The 16,504-nt window shown below is 41.6% G+C and overlaps 1 protein-coding gene across 3 annotated transcripts in view; it reads left to right on the top strand.

The window, feature by feature from the left end:
* The window catches only part of LOC105482499 (lysine demethylase 1B), a 70,377-nt gene that overhangs the window by 19,477 nt on the left and 34,396 nt on the right, over positions 1–16,504 (top strand). For all 3 annotated transcript variants that reach the window (XM_071097578.1, XM_071097580.1, XM_071097579.1), the window contains exons 8-10: positions 10,351–10,389; positions 12,352–12,562; positions 15,806–15,990. In XM_071097578.1, the coding sequence (XP_070953679.1) occupies positions 10,351–10,389; positions 12,352–12,562; positions 15,806–15,990 (435 nt within the window). The remainder of the gene's footprint in view (positions 1–10,350; positions 10,390–12,351; positions 12,563–15,805; positions 15,991–16,504) is intronic.

Below are 16,504 nucleotides of genomic sequence, written 5' to 3'. Positions count from 1 at the left end.
TGCTTTGTCTTGCTTTGGCTATGCGGGCTCTTTTTTGGTTCCATATGAGTTTTAGAATTTTTTCTAATTCTGTAATGAATGATAGTAGTATTTTGATGGGGATCACTTTTAATTTTTAGATTGCTTTTGGCAATATGGTCATTTTTACAACATTGATTCTACCCATTCATGAGCATGGGATGTATTTCCATTTGTTTGTATCATCTGTGATTTCTTCCAGCAGTGTTTTGTAGTTTTCTTTGTAGAGGTCTTTTGACTCCTTGGTTAGGTTTATTCCTAAGTATTTTATTTTATTTTGCAGCTATTGGTAAAGGGGTTGAGTTCTTGATTTGACTCTCTGCTTGGTTGCTATTGGTGTATAGAAGAGCTACTGATTTGTGTATGTTAATCTTGTATCTGGAAATGTTGCTGACTTCTTTTATCAGTTCTAGGAGCCTTCTGGAAGAGTCCTTAGGGTTTTCGGGGTAAACGATCATATTGTCAGCAAACAGTGACAGTTTGACTTCCTCTTTATCGATTTGGATGCCCTTTATCTCTTTCTCTTGTCCGATTGCTCTGGCCAGGACTTCCAGTACTATGTTGAAGAGGAGTGGTGAGAGTGGGCATTCTTGTTTTGTTCCAGTTCTCAGAGGGAATGCTTTCAACTCTTCCCCATTCAGTATTATGTTGGCTGTGGGTTTGTCATAGATGGCTTTTACTACATTGAAGTATGTCCCTTGTGTGCTGATTTTGCTGAGAGTTTTAATCATAAAAGGATGCTGGATTTTGTCCAGTGCTTTTTCTGCATCTATTGAGATGATCATGTGATTTTTGTTTTTAATTATGTGGTATATCACATTTATTGACTTGCATATGTTAAACCATCCCTGCATCTCTGGTATGAAACCCACTTGATCATGGTGGATTATCTTTTTGATATGTTGTTGGATCCGGTTAGCTAGTATGTTATTAAGCGTCTACGTTAGCTAGTATTTTGTTAGTGTCTGTGTTCATCAGGAATATTGGTCTGTAGTTTTCGTTTTTGGTTATGTCCTTTCCTGGTTTTGGTATTAGGGTGATGCTGGCTTCATAAAATGAATTAGGGAGGGTTCCTTCTTTCTCTATCTTGTGGAATATTGTCAAAAGGATTGGTACCAATTCTTCTTCAAATGTCTGGTAGAATTCTGCTGTGAATCCATCTGGTCCTGGACTTTTTTTTGTTGGTAATCTTTTAATTACCATTTCAATCTCGCTGCTTGTTGTAGGTCTGTTCAGGGTATCTAATTCCTCCTGATTTAAGCTAGGAGGGTTGTATTTTTTCCAGAAATTTGTCCATGTCTTCTAGGTTTTCTAGATTACGTGCGTAAAGGTGTTCATAGTAGCCTTGAATGATCTTTTGTATTTCAGTGGTGTCAATTGTAATATCTTTTTTTTTCCATAATGAAGTTATTTGGATTTTCTCTCTTCTTTTCTTGGTTAATCTTGCTAATTGTCTATCAACTTTATTTATCTTTTCAAAGAACCAGCTTTTTGTTTCATTTACCTTTTGTATATTTTTTTTGTTTCAATTTCATTTAGTTCTGCTTTGATCTTGGTTATTTCCTTTCTTCTGCTGGGCTTGGGTTTGGTTTATTTTATTTTTAATTTTTAAAATTTTCTGTAGTGTCAGGGTCTTGCTGTATTGCCCAGGCTGGTCTTGAACTCTTGGCCTGAAGTGATCCTCCCTTCCCAGCCTCCCAAAGTGCTGGGATTACAGGCGTGAGCCACCACACCTGGCACCACACCTGTTTTGTAAATACGGTTTTAATTGGGACATAGCCATGCTCATTCCTGCTCCTGGCACCATACCTGTTTTGTAAATAAAGTTTTAATTGGGACATAGCCATGCTCATTGTTATGTATTGGCTGCTTTCATGCTACAATGACAGTATTTGCGACAGCCCAGAATATTTATTATCTGGTCCTTTACAGAAAATGTTTCCTGACTCCTTTTCTGACCCATGGGCATGGTATTTGTCTCCATCTTTTAAAGGTTAATGTCTTCCAACAGTGTTTTCTAATATTCACTGAGGATATCTTTTATGCCTTTGTTCAGTTTATTTCTAGATACTTATTTTTTTTTCCCGTAGTTGTAGATAAAATTGATTGATTTTTTTGTTTTGGACGGAGTCTCACTCTGTTGTCCAGGCTGAAGTGCAGTGGCACCGTATTGGCTCACTGCAACCACTGTCTCCTGGGTTTAAGCAATTCTTCTGCCTCAGCCTCCCGAGTAGCTGGGATTACAGGCACCCACCACCATGCCCAGATAATTTTTTTATATTTTTAGTAGAGACGGGGTTTCACTGTGTTGGCCAGGCTGGTCTCGAACTCCTGACCTCAGGTGATCTGCCTGCCTTGGTCTTCCAAAGTGCTGGGATTACAGGCATGAGCCACTGCGCCTGGCCTATTTTTTTATTATTTATTCATTTTTTGAAACGGAGTCTTGCTTTGTCGCCAGGCTGGAGTGCAATGGCACGATCTTGGCTCACTGCAACCTCCGCCTCCCAGGTTCAAGTAATTCTCCTGCCTCAGCCTCCTGAGTAGCAGGGACTACAGGCATGCACCACCACACCTGGCTAATTTTTTGTATTTTAGTAGAGATGGCTTCCCTGTGTTGGCCAGGCTGGCCTTGAACTCCTGACCTCGTGATCTACCTGCCTCGGCCTCCCAAAGTGCTGGGATTATAGGCGTGAGCCACTGTACCTGACTGATAAAATTTGTTTTTAACTCCATTTTCAAGTTGTGCACTGTTGCGACTATATAGAAATACAATCGACTTTTGTATATTGGCCTCGTACCCACAGACTTTGTTAACTTCACTTAGCAAGTTTGATAGATCTTTTTGTAGATTCCTTTGGGTTGTCTGCAAATCAGTCATACAAACAATCATGATTGTCTACAAACCTCTTCTCAGTCTTTTTTCCCTTTTTCTTGCCTTACTACATTGGTCAGGACCGCCAGTGATAGTGTTCTATAGAGGTGATGAGAGCAGACCACCTTCCTTTGTTCCTGACTTCAGGAGGAACGTGTTCAGTATCATATACAGTGTCGGCTATAGCTTTTTGTAGACATTCTTTATGAGATTGAGCAGTCTCCTTTTCTCTTCCTAATTTGCTGATAACTTTTTATGATGAACAGACGTGGGCTAATAGTTTTCCTGCATCTTTTATGATGACCATTGCTTTTTCTTCTTTCGTCAGCAAATGTAATGAGTTACACCAATTTGGGAATGTTGAATCAATGTTGCATTCCTGGGGGAAAAAATCCACTTGTTTTTAATATATTGGTCTTTTTATATATTCCCAGATTTGATTGAATTTTGTTAAAGATTTTTGCATCTGTGTCTTGGATACTTTGTTACTTTCCTTTCTTGTAATAACCTTGTCAGATTCTGCTTTCAGAGTTATGCTGGCTCTGTGAAACGAGCAGTATATCCTCTTTTCTATTTTGTTTGTCGTATAAGTTTGATATTACTTCTTTTTTTGTGTGTTTGGTTGAATTCACTAATGAAACAATTTGGGCCAGTAGCTTTCTTTGTAAAAAGTTCAGAAATTGCAAATTCAGTTTCTTTAACAGATACATGGCCATTTAGGTGGTTTATGACTTCTTTCCGTTTTAGAAGGTTGTGTTTTTCAAGCAGTTTGTCTTTTTCATCTGTGTTGTCACATTTTTAATTTAAAGTTGTTCGTACTGTTTCCTTGTTCTCCTTTTAATGTTGGTGGGCTCTATCTTGGTATCCCTTCTTTTATTCTTGATGTTGGTGATTTGAGACTGAGGGAAGGAAAGCACTGATCTGAGCATGGGATTAGATTCCTGAAATTGGTAAGAGCCTTTCCAAAATCTTTCCATTTAGCACTAGATATTTTTCTTTCTTTCTTTTTTTTTTTTTTTTTGTAAGGCAGAGTCTCACTCTTGTCTCCCAGGCCAGAGTACAGTGGCGTAATCCTGGTTCACTGCAGCCTTGACTTCCTGGGCTCAGGTGATTCTGCCACCATAGTCTCCCGAGTAGCTGGGACTACAAGTGTATGCCACCATGCTTCACTAATTTTTGTTTTTGTTTTGTTTTTTTTTAAATAGAGACAGGGTTTTGCTGTCTTGCCCAGGGTGAGGCCCTTGATTGATTCTGGAACTCAACTTTGAAAGTGGAAGGCCTCTCTGAGAAGAGGAAGAGAAAAAAAATGGGAGGGAGCTGGCATGAGGGCGTGGGCAGTTCATATCCAGGCTGTGTGGCTGCACTGTTGGGAGCTGGGAACTGACCAATGAAAATACCATGAACATGTGAGGCATAGGGGAGCGTGTCCAGCTGGCAGGAACAATGTCTTGGTGGCACTAAACTTAATTAACTACCTGTGTCCCAGATTACTTGACAATGAAAAGTTGACTCAGTGTCATTTCATTATAATATTTAAAGGAGAGTTCAGCCAAGCAACAGTCAAAAAGAGCTATTTTAATAGATTCTATTTTTTTAGCCATTTTCAGTCAGCCTGTGTATGCGATGATTCTAAAAATTGTTTCAGATAATTTTTTAAGATTTTGGGTGATTTGTGTAATATTACATTAGTCAATACTAGCTGTGATTTTGTTGTTGTGGTTTGGTTTTGTTTGAGAAGGAGTCTCATTCTGTTGCCCAGACTGGAGTGCAGTGACACCATCTAGGCTTACTCCAACCTCCGCCTCCCAGGTTCAAGCAATTCTCCCACGTCAGCCTCCCGAGTAGCTGGGTCTGCAGGTGCTCACCACCACGCCCAACCAATTTTTGTATTTTTAGTGGAGACGGGGTTTCACCATGTTGGCAGGCTGGTCTCAAACTCCTGATCTCAGGTGATCCACCTGCCTTGGCCTCCCAAAGTGCTGGGATTACAGGTGTGAGCCACTGCTCTCAGCTACTCTAGCTGTGACTTTTACATTTTGTTCTGTGCTTTGACTAAACTGTAATTGGAGTGATCCATAATCTGACCTCTCTTTTACTTGCTGACAATTGAATGGACAACTTTGACTTGATCTCTACTAATTCAAACTATGCCTTGCTTTTTGTTTTTTAAATTTTTTCTTGGGTGGTGGTCATCACTTTCAGTTTCTCTAAGTAGTTTTTGAAAACTCAAAGGTTTTCTGTAGAATAACTTTACTTTTAGACAAATGATATATGTTCATTATTGAAAAATTCCAGCAATATAGAAAAGAACAAAGATAGAAAAAATGCATGCAGTCATCATTGTGAAATAACCACCATTGAGTGAGATTCATTCAAGAGTATCTATATAGTATACCTCTGTGTATATTCAGGGAGAAGGCCTGATTGACAAAGAGCTTCCTGTTAAGGAATAGTACTATACACACTTTGTTTTCTAAATTGGTTGTGTTTAATATAACATCAATTTAAAATAAGAAAAGGAAGCCAAAGTGAAATAAGAAATTGTTGAACATAAAATACTTCTTTATCCCAAGAAATAAGTTTCTAAAAACTCTCTAAAAGGTTAAGAAAATATGAAAATAAGAAGTGGGAATCAGCTGGGCACAGTGGCTCATGCCTGTAATCTCAGCCCTTTGGGAGGCTGAGGCAGGAGTTTGACCTGGGCAACATGACGAGACCCTGTCTCTGCGAAGAATACAGAAATTACCTGGGCCTGGTGACGTGCGCCTGTAGCCCCGGCTACTTAGAAGACTGAAGTGGGAGGAACCCTTGAGCCCATGAGGTCAAGGCTGCAGTGAGCCAAGATCGCACCACTGCACTCCAGCCTAGGTGGCACAGTGAGACCCTTTTCCAAGAAGAAAAGTAAAAAAGTTGAAATCACTCTTAACTTGAAAAAAAAATAAAACTTCATGTTTCAATTTTAGATGATATTGGTCAATACCCTGTTATGAAATCAGAAAAAATAAATTATATAACACTTTCTTTTCTTCTCTCCCAATTTTTGTTACGGTTTTGTTTTTTGTTTAGTTTTCTTGGCGATTTTATTATTTTGTATAACTGTATTCCCTCCATTGTTCACTCTCACTTACATGTTTATGTAGATTTACTGCTCTCTGTAATTTCTCTTACCGTGGTTCCCTCTATCCCAGGTTCTTTATTTTGGTTTGAAACCTGGCTGGCTGTATTTTAACATCAAGCATTTTTTTCCAGGAGGGCCTCAGAGGTGTCAGATTCCTTACATTTTTGAAAACTTAATTACTTTTCTTCTCACCTCACCTTAGTAAAAGCCTTTATAGTCTTTTTAAATTCCAGCTTTTTTTTTTTTTGAGATGGAGTCTCTCTCTGTCACCCAGGCTGGAGTGCAGTGGCGAGGGGACTACAGGTGCCCGCCACCACACCCAGCTAATTTTTTGTATTTTTAGTAGAGATGCGGTTTCACCGTGTTACACAGGATGGTCTCAATCTCCTGACCTCGTGATCCGCCCACCTCGGCCTCCCAAAGTGCTGAGATTACAGATGTGAGCCACCGCACCCAGCCCTTAAATTCCAACTTCTATGGATAATATCAAATCTTGTCCCGCAACCCAGTCACCCTCCTTTGAGACCCCTTCATCTTACTGTTCCAGTATGAATCGATTGCTCTCCATAACCTGAGCTTTTGAAATACTAATTTAAATGGTATTTATTGACCCTGAGTAATTTTGGTTTTCAGTGTAGTATGCTGTCAAGGAGAAAGTCAGTGAAGGTTTATTTGTAGAATAACATGAAAAAGAACAGTTGACAACTCTGTATACCGTTTTTGATCTTGCTCTTTCTCATTTAATATGTCTTCAAAGATGTGTTCATATAAGTATATAAAGATCTCTTCTTTCTCTTTATTTTTATTTCATTCTTTTTTAAGTGATGGTATCTCTCTCTGTCATTCAGGCTGGAGTACAGTGGCATCCTCTTAGCCCAGTGCAGCCTCAAACTCCTGAGTTCAAGTGATTCTCACCCTACTCAGCCTCTCGCCACAGGCACACCACCATGCACAGCTAATTTTTTTTAGTTTTTAATGTTTTTGTAGTAACAGGGTCTTGCTATGTTTCCCAGGCTGGTCTCAAACTCCTGGCCTCAAGTGATCCTCCCAGCTTGGTCTCCCAAAGTGCTGGAATTACAGGTGTGAGCCACTGTGCTCAGCCCTTCTTTCTCTTCAATGGCTGTCTCATAAGTAGTCCACTGAACAGACGTCCCGTGCTTAATTTAGTGCTATTGAAGGGCGTTTAGGTTACTTTTAAACGTTTACTGTTCCTGACTGTGCTTTAGTGAAAAGCTTTCTATCTGTGCTATTTTTGAGTATATTTATTTGTAAGATCAGTTCCTACAAATGAAATTTCTATATCAAAGGGTAGATGCTGTTGTTTTAAGATGAAATAAGTTATAGACACAAAGAATTATAATTTGCATATAAGGAGGAAAGAATAAAAGCAAACACTGGTGTATCTCCCTACTACTCAGTTGAAGAAACAGAGCGCTCCCAGTGGCTTTGTCCCTCCCTCCAGTGTGCTCCTCAGTAGTTATTATTGTGCTTCCTCTCTTTCCCTTACAGGAGTAAACAGTGTCCTGAATTTTGTGGGTTTTTTTTTTTTTTTTTTTTCTGAGACAGAGTTTCGCTCTTGTTACCCAGGCTGGAGTGCAGTGGCGCAGTCTCGGCTCATTGCAACCTCTGCCTCCCAGGTTCAAGTGATTCTCCCGCCTCAGCCTCCTGAGCAGCTGGGATTACAGGTGCCCGCCACCACACTCGACTAATTTTTTGTATTTTTAGTAGAGACGGGGTTTCGTCACGTTAGCCAGTCTTGTCTCGAACTCCTGACCTCAGGTGATCCATCCACCTCGGCCTCCCAAAATGCAGACATTACAGATGTGAGCCACCACGCCCGGCCTTGAATTTTGTGTTTCTTATTCCTTTGCTTTTTGTTATAGAGTTAATACATATTTCTGAAACCCTAAGTAACATAAGTTTTGCCTATTTTTATACTGGTTACAAATTGTATCACAATTGTTTATATTCCTCTTTAACTTGCTCTTTTCACTCAACATTAAGGTTTTGGGGATGCATCCATGTGAATGCCTAAAACTTTGGTGTGTTAATACCAAAGAGTAGTATTACATTGTGTGAACCTACCTTGGTGTATCTATTCTTGTGTTCATGAATATAAGGGCTGTTTCTAGTTTTTGGCTGTTAAGTACAAATGCTACTGTGAGCATTCTTGCCTGGCACAAGGACAGGAGTGTCTTTGAAATATAGTCCAAGGACTAGAACTGCTGGGCCATATGGTATGACAATCTTGTTTATTTATGCAACTTTTCTTAGTGAAATAGAACATACAGAAAATGCACAAATCAAAATGCATAGCTCAATGAATTTTCTTTTTTTTTTTTTTTTTTTTTTTTTTGAGACGGAGTCTCGCTCTGTCGCCCAGGCTGGAGTGCAGTGGCGCGATCTCGGCTCACTGCAAGCTCCGCCTCCCGGGTTCACGCCGTTCTCCTGCCTCAGCCTCCCGAGTAGCTGGGACTACAGGCGCCCACAACCGCGCCCGGCTAATTTTTTGTATTTTTAGTAGAGACAGGGTTTCACCGTGGTCTCGATCTCCTGACCTTTTGATCCGCCCGCCTCGGCCTCCCAAAGTGCTGGGATTACAGGCGTGAGCCACCGCGCCCGGCCGCTCAATGAATTTTCACCAAGTACCCATTTAGCTGGCTCCCAGGAAAGAAACTGAACACACACCAGCCCCTTAGGAGCCCCGTGTCACTTTTAATCACAGTCTGTAACGCTTGCTGCCCTAGAGTAACTGCCTACTTTCCTGACTTACAATCATATCGTTTTGTTTTGTTTTGTTACTTGCTTTTAAGTTTTACATGAATGGTATCCTACACTGTGATTGTTCTAGCTTCTTTTTTTGTTTTGTTTTTGAGACGGAGTCTTGATCTGTCGCCCAGGCTGGAGTGCAGTGGTGCGATCTTGGCTCACTGCAACCTCCTTCTCCTAGGATCAAGCGATTAACCTGCCTCAGCCTCCCAAGTAGCTGGGATTGCAGGTGCACACTACCATGCCCAGCTAATTTTTGTATTTTTAGTAGAGACGAGGTTTCACCATGTTGGCCAGGCTGGTCTCGAACTCCTGACCTTAGGTGATCCACCCACCTTGGCCTCTCAAAGTGCTGGGATTACAGGCATGAGTCACTGCACACAGCCTGTTCTAGCTTCTTTTGCCCGACATTGTTTGTCAGATGCATCCATGTTGTAATGTGTGGTCGTAGTTTGTTTTCATTGTGTGCAACATGCCATTGTTTGACTGTAATACAATTTGGGTGTCCATTGTACTGTTGATGACCTTTGGGTATTTGCTAGCTTTTTTCCTTTTTTTTTGAGACAAAGTCTCCATTACCCAGGTGGAGTGCAGTGGTGCTGTTACAGCTCACTGCAGCCTCAACCTCAAACTCCTCAATCAGTCCTCCCACTTCAGCCACCCAAGGAAGTACAGGCATGCACCACCAAGCCTGGCTGAGTTTTGCAATTTTTGTAGAGATGGGGGGGTCTCTCTGTGTTACCCAGGTTGGTGTTGAACTCCTAGGCTCAAGCGATCCACCTGCCTTGACCTCCCAAAATGCTGGGATTACAGGTATGAGCCACTGAGCCTGGCCAGTTTCTAGCTTTTTTTGAATACAAATAATGCTCCTTTGAACACTTTGTAATACTTTGGTTGATGCAAATATACAAGAGTCTCTCTCTGGAAAATATAACCCAGTTAGAATTGCTGGATGTATCATATGTATTTTCAGTTATAAAAGATGATGTCAGATGATTGTGCATTTTAAATGTTTGTATTTTGTCCCCACCCTTCATGGTTGTTGTAGGCCTTTATTTTCCACCAGGAACGTCCTTAGGAGAGTGCCTGTCTCCCCACACCCTAACTTTTTTTTTTTTTTTCTGAGATGGAGTCTTGCTCTGTCACCCAGGCTGGAGCGCAGTGGCGCAGTCTCGGCTCACTGCAACCACCACTTCCTGGATCCCAGCGATTCTCCTGCCTCAGCCTCTCCAGTAGCTGAGATTACAGGCACCCGCCGCCATGACTGGCTAATTTTTATATTTTTAGTAGAGCCAGTGTTTCACTATTTTGGCCAGGCTGGTCTCAAACTCCTGACCTTAGGTGATCCGCCCACCTTGACTTCCCAGAGTGCTGCTCGACCTCCCAAAGTGCTGGGATTATAGGCGTGAGCCACAGAGCTAGGCCTCCAGACACTCTTATTTATACGTTGTTTCATCAAAATGTTTTTCTTTGCCAGCCTGATAGGTGAAAAGAGATATCTTACTGAAGATAAATTGATACCTGAGACTATTTTATAAGCAACCCTAATTTAACACTTGGTTTTCTTTTGTAGCCGGAGACCTCAGATCATTGTTCCCTCCCAGAGGATCTAGTGAGTACTTCCGCATGCTGTGGATTGGGGTTAATTGCGTCTTTGATGATAAGTGTTATAAGGAAATGATAGTAACAGCTTCATGAATTTCTTTCTCTTTGGTTGATGATCAGTGACTTTTTAATCTTACATGATCATAACTATATTATGAAAGTGGTAGCAATAGTGATATTATGGGTAGTCTTTCCCCCAACTTAAAAAATAAAAATAAAGTTCTATTGGTTTTCTTTAAAAGGAAATGAAGAGGAAGACACAGCTCTCCTGCCTTGCTCTAGGGCTCAGGCTTGCTCTACTTGTTTTTCAAGGATGACTTTGTGACCTTTTCTCCACTTGAGTCCTCCTAAGAAAAGCACAAGAGGGCCACAATTTGATTGTCTTGGCTTGGATTCAGCTGCAGGAGTGTTCTTGTGCATTTTGACCTCAGCATGTTGGCTTTGTCCTGTCCTCGCCCAGATATGGAAGGGGGAGCAGTACTTCCAGCTGGCAAAGCTGGTCACATTTCCTGTGTCTTCATAAGACTTTGCTACCTGAGTTGACAAACTCCAGTGTACCATGTAACCAGATTCAGTGACTATTTCAGAAAAGAGTTTTTTAAATTTTGGGTTTCTTGAGTTTCTAGAATCCTGAGTCATTCTGATTTTCAGTGATTCAGGATTGGATTGTTCTAGATGTCTGAAACTCAGGAACTACGATAGCTTTTCAGGCAGAGACAGCATTGTCTTTTAGCAAATCTCCTTTAAATCCATTCTGTTATATAAAAGGGTGTGTGTGTGCGTATTAGTCCATTCTCATGCTGCTATAAAGAACTGCCTGAGACTAGGTAATTTATGAAGGAAGGAAGTTTAATTGACTCACAGTTCTACATGGCTGGAGAGGCCGCAGGAAACTTAGAATCATGGCAGAAGAGGAAGCAAATGTGTCCTTCATGATGGCAAAGGGGGAAAAGCCCTTGTAAAACCATCAGATCTCGTGAGAACTCATTATCAGAAGAACAGCATGAGGGTAACGCCCCCATGGTTTAATTACCTCCTACCCGCTCCCTGCCATGACACATGGGGATTATGGGAACTACAATTCAAGAGGAGATTTGAGTGGGGGCCCAGCAAAACCATATAATTATGTATATATGTGTGTGTGTACACACACACACACACACACACACAGATTTTTTTTTCTAGGCTCCAGAATAGACTTTTTTTTTTTTTTCCGAATTCCTGGAGCATAAGTGTCGGATTGCATTTAGAAAAGCCTGTCTACCATGGATTGTGGCAGTGTTGCTTTAGAAGCCACATAGACTTTCTTTTTTATTTCAGTAGTCATCATGAGAAGGCTCTGATTTGTTGACTCCATATGTTAAGTCAACTCTGGAACAGGATCACATATTTGAAGACTGAAAGTAACTGCTTTTGTTCAGTTCTACATTTGGCATCTTATTCTGATGGTTGCAGTGTACTTTTCCGTCTGAAAGTTTTTTAGTAGCCTTTGGCAAAAAGCAGTAATACTTACTACTTGGGAGCATTATTTTTTATGCCCAGTTTCCCAATTTTAACTATCTTGAGGTCCTAAGTTAAAGGCGTGGGGCTTGAATGATAGATGATTACTGAGCAGAGATACATTTCTCACATCAGACTTAAACCTAGGCTTGCGATCTAGTAAATGGGCACAGCTTTCAGACTCACCTGGCGCTGGGGGACTTGTTTTAGGGGAGGGGTAAGGGAGGCTGTTGCTGTATGTCGGAAATAATTCTGCTTGGGAGACATTCTTGCCAGGTGTTAATCAGCCCATTTTTGTTTCTACATCTGTGTGTGTAGAGCTCTGGAATAGAATTGTTAAGTCTGAGCGAGAAAAAGCATAGTGGGTTAAAGATGAATAAAACGAAGAGAACCCTCTTTCCTTGGCAGAATCTGCTTGTACATTTCTTGTCTGTGCTTGTCTCTCTTCTTCCTGCCTGGCCCATTGCAGAGAGTATTGGAAGTTTCCAATCACTGGTGGTACTCTATGCTCATCCTACCTCCTTTGCTGAAAGACAGCGTGGCAGCGCCCCTGCTGTCTGCCTACTACCCTGACTGTGTTGGCATGAGCCCCTCCTGCACCAGCACAAACCGCGCCGCTGCCACTGGCAATGGCAGCCCTGGGAAGCTGGAGCACTCCAAGGCCGCCCCCTCCGTGCACGGTGAGAGCCATTCCTGGGACTCCCTGCTTTCCATTCCCCACTCCCCTCCCTGGGGAATGTATGAGTAAGCAAAATGCAAAGGATTTTTTTAAATGTGCAGGCTGGGCACAGTGACTCATGCCTGTAATCCCAGCACTTTGGGTGGCCGAGGCAGGACGATCCCTTGAGGCCAGGAGTTCAAGACCGGTGTGGGCAACATAGCGAGACCTTATCTCTAAAAATAAATAAGTAGATAAAATTTATTTTTTAAAATGTATGTGACCTATGATATAAAGCCCCTCATTATTTCATGGAAATGGTTGTACTGTGGATCAGTCATATCATTTATGTATAGTGTGTGGTTAATTTTTCCTCAGTAATTTGGAAAACCTGCAACACTCTAATTATCTACAGGACTTAATGAGTGTTTATTTGGAAGTTGGATTGCTGTCTCGTTTAATGGTAACATGAACTCTGACTTACCGGGAAAAAGTTTTCAACTACATGAACAGTCCTTTTTCCTCTGAGTCTTTCTGCCTCTAATTATTGCCATTGGTGATTCCAGAAAAATGACCTACTCTCAAAAAAAACTGCAGGGCAGGCATGCTTTTGATTATTTATTTTATTTTTTTTGAGATGGAGTCTCGCTCTGTCGCCCAGGCTGTAGTGCAGTGGCACGATCTCGGCTCACTACAACCTCCAGTTCCTGGGTTCAAGCGATTCTCCTGCCTCAGGCTCCCGAATAGCTGGGACTCCAAGCATGTGCCACTACACCTGGCTAATTGTTTTTTTTTTTTTTTTTTCATTTTGAGACAGTCTTACTCTGTCACCCAGGCTGGAGTGCAGTGGCACGATCTTGGCTCCCTGCAACCTCCTCCTCCCAGGTTCAAGTGATTCTCCTGCCTCAGTCTCTCGAGTAGCTGGGACTACAAGCACATGCCACCACACCTGGCTAATTTTTATATTTTTAGTAGAAACGAGGTTTCATCATGTTGACCAGGCTGGTTTCAAACTCCTGACCTCAAGTGATCCACCCCCTTCGGCCTCCCAAAGTGCTGGGATTACAGACGTGAGCCACTGCATCCAGCCTGGTTATTTACTTTAAAGGCATCTTTAAAATTCTACATTCGAATTCTTGGTGTAGAAGCAAGAATTCTGGATTTCCTACACCTGGACAGGAACAAATGGCATTTTTGATTATGCAAATAGATTTTTGCACTGTGGTCCTGTCTTAAGGTTTTGTTTTTTGTTGTTGTTGTTTTTTACCAGTAACACTGAAATCTAGATGTGGTGGAAATCAAAGCTAAAGTGTAATTCCCAGGGTTGACGAAGATGTGGTGAAGAGGCACTTGACTACTGTTAGGGAGAGTGTATGTTCACGAAGGAAGATTTGGCAGCGTGCATCAAAAACTGGAAAACAGAGACTCTTTGACCCAGCAGTGCTATTTCTAGGAATTTATCCTAAACAGCTAATCAAACGTAAACCCAGAGATTAGGTACAAAGAAATTTCTTTTCACATTGCTTGTAATAGTGAAGTAATTGGATGAAATTTAATGCCTAGGAATAGGGAAATGGTTAAATAATAAGAAAATATTATACAGCCATTGAATGCATATGTAGTGACACAGGAAAGTATTCATGATATTGTACACATTAAAAAGCAGGTTAGAAAACGACACTTTCATGACATTTTTTTCCGGTTTTGCAAAGGCAGATATCTATTATATGAATATTCTCCGTTAATAGACACAGAAATAAGGATAATGTATACCCCTAAATGTAACTCCACTACTGACATAATCAGGGGTTAGTGATTGTTATTTACGTCTATGAACCTATTCATTTTATAGTCAGAAAAAAATGCCATAAAAGTTATTTTAGGCTGGGCACAGTGGCTCACGCCTGTAATCCCAGCACTTTGGGAGGCCGAGGTGGGCAGATCACTTGGTCAGGAGTTCGAGATCAGCCTGGCCAAAATGGTGAAACCCTGTCTTTACTAAAAAAGAAAACATAAAAAAATTAGCCAGGTGTGGTGGTGCATGCCTGAAATCCCAGCTACTGGGGAGGGTGAGGAAGGAGAATCGCTTGAACCTGGGAGGTGGAGGTTCCTGTGAGCTGAGATTGTGCCATTACACTCCAGCCTGGGTGACAGAGCAAGAGTCTGTCTCGAGAAAAAAAAAAAAAAAAGTTATTTTGAAAACGTATCTCCATGAGGAATGGGCATTCAATGGATACAGAGTTTGTCTTATAAGATGAAGAAGTTCCAGAGATCTATGGCACAGCAACATGAATGTACTTAACACTACTGAACTGTACACTTAAAAACAGATAAGAAGGCTGGGTGCGGTGGCTCATGCCTGTAATCTCAGCACTTTGGGAGGCTGAGGTGGGTGGATCACGAAGTCAGGAGATCAAGACCATCCTGGCTAACACAGTGAAACCCCATCTCTATTAAAAATACACACACACAAAAAAAAAAATTAGCTACTAAAAATACAAAAAAAAAAAATTAGCTGGGTGCAGTGGCGGGCGCCTGTAGTCTCAGCTACTCGGGAGGCTGAGGCAGGAGAATGGCGTGAACCCAGGAGGCGGAGCTTGCAGTGAGCCGAGATCGCACCACTGAACTCCAACCTGGGCGACAGAGTGAGACTCCATCTCAAAAAAAAAAAACAAAAAAAAAACAGATACCTGGGCATGGTAGCTCATGCCTGTATTCCCAGCACTTTGGGAGGCTGAGATGGGTGGATCATTTGAAGCCAGTACCTTGAAACCAGCTTGGCCAACATGGTGAAACCCATAGCTACAAAAAATAGAAAAATTAGCCGGGTGTGGTGGCGAGCACCTGTAATCCCAGCTACTCAAGAAGCTGAGGCATGAGAATTGCTTGGACCTAGGAGATGGGAGATGGAGGTTACAGTGAGCTGAGATCAGACCACTGCACTCCAGCCTGGGCAACAGAGCAAGATTCTGTCTCAAAAAAAAAAAAAAAAAAGTTGATAAATTTTATGGTATGCATTTTTTTTTACCACAATTAAAAATAAAAAAATTTTTCCATGCTATAGAAATTAAAGTTGAGAATACTGTGAAGAAAGAATGAGAAAAAAATTTATGTACGTTTTGTCTAACTGGGTGGAGGAAGCAAAGGTATTTATGTAGGGTAGACATGGAGCTTGTCTTGGCTTTTTGGTTTGCTTTTGCCCTTTAATTCTTCTGGATTTGGAAGTTACAGCTTGCGGGAGTTGCCCATTTGTGTTACCTATCAGTTCCAGGCATGAACCGATACTTCCAGCCTTTCTACCAGCCCAATGAGTGTGGCAAAGCCCTCTGTGTGAGGCCGGATGTGATGGAACTGGATGAGCTCTATGAGTTTCCAGAATATTCCCGAGACCCCACCATGTACCTGGCTTTGAGAAACCTCATCCTCGCACTGTGGTATACTAACTGCAAAGTAAGTAAGGGCATGTTAGCCAGTAGCACTGGACAGAGAAGGACCATGTTGAAAAGGAGGGAATACTTTATCTGGGGATGGACACTTTTACGCCAGGGTTTCTCAACCTTGGCTTTGTTGACAATTTGGGCAGATAATTGTTTGTGGTGGGGGCTGTCTTTGCACTGTAGGATATTTAGCAAGATCCCTGGCTTCTACCCACTAGATTCCAGGAACACTTCCCACCTGTGAAAACAAAGTATGTCTGTAGACATTTCCAAACGGGGACAGAATCACCCCTTGTTGAAAACCACTACTTTAGACCACAGATAGAATGCTGACTCTCCAGTGGTGAGTATAAGGTGCAAGGTTTGATCCGAGGAGTTCCAATGACAATGGCAAGAGGGAAAAACATCGAAGATTGAATTACAAATCCTTGAGGACAGGAATTTTTATTCACCCCGGCGTCCTAAATCAACCAAGACCAGTACTTTTCTTCTGTTGGGACTAAATAAATGTTAGGGCTGTCACACTG

The sequence above is a fragment of the Macaca nemestrina genome, chromosome 5, assembly GCF_043159975.1.
Source record: "Macaca nemestrina isolate mMacNem1 chromosome 5, mMacNem.hap1, whole genome shotgun sequence".
NCBI classification, from domain to species: domain Eukaryota; kingdom Metazoa; phylum Chordata; class Mammalia; order Primates; family Cercopithecidae; genus Macaca; species Macaca nemestrina.
The sequence above is the reverse complement of the archived record's forward strand: the minus strand, read 5'-3'. Positions and strand labels throughout refer to the sequence as shown.